At 43.8% G+C, this 4,182-nt stretch overlaps 1 protein-coding gene across 1 annotated transcript in view; it reads left to right on the top strand.

Annotated features, from left to right (window-relative positions):
- The first annotated feature begins 1,467 nt into the window (after positions 1 to 1,467).
- wscd1b (WSC domain containing 1b) overlaps positions 1,468 to 4,182 on the top strand; it is a 14,746-nt gene continuing 12,031 nt past the window's right edge. Inside the window, exon 1 of the mRNA XM_070843940.1 lies at positions 1,468 to 1,858. Coding sequence (XP_070700041.1) covers positions 1,468 to 1,858 — 391 coding nt within the window. The remainder of the gene's footprint in view (positions 1,859 to 4,182) is intronic.

The raw sequence follows: 4,182 nt of genomic DNA, 5'->3' as shown, positions 1-4,182 counted from the left end.
GTCATCTTTCCCATCCATCCCCGCCGCATCTAAGACAGACAGGCGGGGACCATCCTGGATCATTTGGCGTGAATTTACGCGTAAAAACGAAGAGTTAAACATAACTTGGGCACTCGGACTTGATCGGAGGCTGTTCATTGTGCAAACTGTTGCTTTTTTTGGGGGGGGGGGAGGGAGGGAGGGGGGGTCCACTGTGGCGAGTCCGCTTCGTAAGACAGTGCACGAGAGGCCTGAGATGAAAAGTAAAGCTGAAGGGCATGACGGCGTGTGACGGCCACCGAGACACCGGGACATCAGTGGATATCAGAGCATGTGAAAGAGGAGAGACTCAGTGTGTCAGGCATGTGCTGGGGGTGTGCAGACACAGCCGGTGTGACATGGGAACCTCTGAGTACAATCAGCTGTATCGAAGGGGGGGGGGGGGGGGGGGCTTGCAAGAGACCAGAAAACACAAGCAGAGGAGCGGGTCAGGACTGCACTTCACTGCCCCCCCCCCCCCCCCCCCTCCTTACACAAAGTACCAGGCTTCATAAAACACTAATTGCTTGTGTGTTTTACATTTGAAGCATAAAGAAATCTTCAACATCTCATCTCTGCATGCTTTCTAATCACTTGTTCATCTCTTCACAGATGAGACCAGAGATAGTCTGCATGCTGCCATGATAATCCTCATTTCATAAGCACCCATAATGCCCTCTCCAGACAGTTTTTTTTTTTTTTTTATCACATGATGTCATTTCACTGTGAGAACTTAGATTAGATTTATTTTAACACCAGCAATATCTCCCTGCCTCACAGTCTGCCAGAACAGGAATTGAATCAAATCTCTGCACTGAAAGAGAATCCAATTTAAAAACCGTATTAGTAAAAATTGGAGTAATTTCCCAGTTTTCTCCCTTTTTAAAATGCTAGATTCGTGTGATAGGAGAGCACAAACCCAGCACACAGACGAAGCGGCAATTACAGCAATGGCAGAACACAACTCGAGGCAGGGTTTTGAATTAAAAACAAATGGCAGGAATGAAAGCACCGAAGCAGCAGACACCAAGGGATGTGTTGCAAGATGCTGCAAGACAGAAACACAAGCCCATATGTCAACATGAGCTGTGCATCTAATCCGCCAGGCATATACTTCCCTTCCCTTTGACTGTGCTCACATAGAGAGAAATCCACTTTTGCTTAAATCCAACTGCTTGTGTTTTTTTTTTCTGTTTTGGTGCCTCAGCTTTTCCCCGAGGATCCCCCTGGAGTCAGTGACCACAAGCTTGGATATTAAATCCCTCTCTGTTGTGACACATCCATTGTTCCACTGCTGCTATTGGACTCTGTGGTGATGAAGGACCGAGACACAATGTCTACAACACTGCCAGATGCTGCAGCTCTTTATGAACTTGTAAGTAGGTTACAGATTTCCTCGCTCCTAATCCATGGGATGGCCTTCCACTAAGGTGAGAGAGCGTACACAGAATGGTGGCACCCCTGTACAGACTGCACTGCCTGTTGAAGCGGGCTCAGATGTTGCTGCTCTGTCTGGGCATCGCCTATCTGATGGCAGGCAGCATCCTGCTCCTGCAGCGCTCCAGCATCAGAGTAGCCCAGCCAAACCTCGCCAGCCTGCCGCCGCTGCTGTCCCTCGCAGCACCTCCTACCGCCCTCAGGATTGCAGGCCTGGGCATGAGGGCGCGCTCCAGATGGGCCGCCATTCAGCCCGTGTCCGGAGGGGGAGCCAAGGCAGGGCGACACTGGCCCACTTCCCAAAGCCTGGGGGTCCAACACTTGCATCGCCGCTGGTTTCATAGTCTGCTGCCAGAGAGTCCAGAGCAGAGAGTCTCTCTCCACAGGAGCAGCAGACATAAAGGTAAATAACTATACACAGCCTCCAGCTCTTTGTGTGCACACATTCAGTAAATACAACGTAATGTCAGTCTGAAGACTTAGATTGGTCTCCATGTTTTAACGCAGTCCAGTTCTCTTCTCTTAGATACTCTGAGCTGTAACTTCTTAATCATCACTGCAGCGTTCATCACAGCGAACTAGCCAGCAGGCAAAAGAAGCAAAGCAACCAGTGTTAATGTTAATGTTGGCATGTGACCACTGCTTGCCCTATTTACATGAATTAGTGTGCCAGTGAGGTGTTAACAACATGAAAGTGATAGTCAGATGAATACTATTTTTAACTAGCTGACCAGCATGATGTGAATCAACAGATCAAGCCAAATGAATTCTGTCGAGACTGTAAAGTTGCGCTCTAACCAGTTCGACACGTGGAACTCCAACATGGCTGCCAAAAGATATGTTACCTGCCTCACACGACATCTAATGTGTGTTTTGCCAATCAATAGCACTGATCTTGTAATCAGGCTGTGCAGATATCATAATAAAGTCAGTGAAAAAGCTCATGTTATCTGAAACAGAGCAGTGGAAGGGAGGATATGAGAAACTGCTGTTGACTGAGACGGTGGTTTTCCTGGTAAATAATACATGAAAGAGCAAAAATACACGTTTATTTTCTATTTTGTGATTTACTTTTTTAGCTCAGATGGCCTGGAGCCGAGGTAGTACACCGTCTGCACAGGGCCTCTACAGCGCGCTCACAACAGGCTTCATTGTACATTTATGAACAGATAATCATGACCTTAGAGCATTAAGAAGAGCTTCATTATACATTTATATGACATTTTACATGTGGGTGCTTCAGATCTTGTGGTGTGAGGGATAGTGCTCACTGATCTCCTAAAACCCAGAGAAAGAAAAGGCACCAAAGTAGTTTCTAAAAAATAAATTATGAAGAGAAAAATGACATGATTCCTTACTTGTGCTCTCTGGCAACGAGCCTTCACCGTCACTGTAGTGCTTTAAGATATCCCAGGAGATTTACTCTATTGTTGAACGGTGCCTGTCAGTGCCTTTACCATTTTGTTGAAATGATAAATACAATGGAATTAGCTTCAGTGGAGCATTTGTTCTTCCATCTCATTCTTGAAAAGCATCCTACAAGAGCTCTTAATCCTTTTTTTAAAAACAGACACTACATAACCACTCCGTCACTAAGTAGGGTAATACAGATGAAAAATGTTGGAGGCAGGAATGAGATCAGTTTCAGCAACAGCCATCTGGCAGAGGTTTCTTTTAAAAAAGTATTACCCAGAACACAGAATTAAATTACCCAGGTCTATTGTACCTGGAAGAGAAAGTGGTTGAAGGTGTCAGAGAAAAACCCAGAGCGCCCTCTTTGTGACATCATTCATAAAGCTACCTACAGTACACCGATAAACAGTACGTGTGTGCATTTATCAGTTTCACTCAGTGCTGAAAAGATTAGTCGATGAAACTGACAGAAAATTCGTCTTTCTGATAAGAGATTACGTTTCTAAAGCAACAGACATTTTGAGAAAACTTTCTTGCTGAGAGTTGGATGAGAAGACCGACACCCGTCCCACATCTGTCCTGTGAATGTGAAGCACAGCCAGCAGCTGGCTAGCCTAGCTTAGCATAAAGAATGGAAACAGGAAAATAGCTGGCCTGCCTCCGTCTGAAGTTAAAATTCAACTTACCGGCACCCTTAAAGCTCACTAATTAACACATTATATCGTGTTTGTTAAGTCAGTGTGACAGAGACTTGTCTTCACTGTCAGGTTCCTAGACAACTAGAGACTTCAGCTTTTGCATGTCTTAAACAATAAAGATACAGCATGCTAGCTCCTCTGATAACTGATTATGGTTCACTGGTCATTTTCTAAAGTAGCCACATTGCATAAAAAAATCATTTTTAAGTGTCCCTTAAATTTGCTTATTACAGAATTTTGACCAAAATATGTGGTAAGCAGGACATTGTACAGTGTAACAAACATTTCAACGCTCTCTGCTGGACAAACTAGCAGCACTGTTGCTAAATTGTCTTATAGCATTTCTTTACTACAATTATTCTGTTTCTGATTTATACCGCATGTCAGTATCTATATATCAGCTGATGTATCTACTCTGAACTATCAAAGATGAAAAAAATAAGGGAAAATAAGAAAAGCATGAGAAAATAACATATCATCATATATCATGTAAGATTATACATCCAGTTCTAATCACAAGCCGACTCATTTCTCTTTTTCTAATATATCTTTCTTTTTGCTTCTGTGTTTTACCATTTATTCTCCATGTTTTCACTGTTTATTTTCTTAATCTCTA

The sequence above is a fragment of the Pempheris klunzingeri genome, chromosome 14 (genome assembly GCF_042242105.1).
Source record: "Pempheris klunzingeri isolate RE-2024b chromosome 14, fPemKlu1.hap1, whole genome shotgun sequence".
Taxonomy (NCBI): Eukaryota; Metazoa; Chordata; class Actinopteri; order Acropomatiformes; family Pempheridae; genus Pempheris; species Pempheris klunzingeri.
This window is presented reverse-complemented; position numbering and strand designations above follow the sequence as displayed.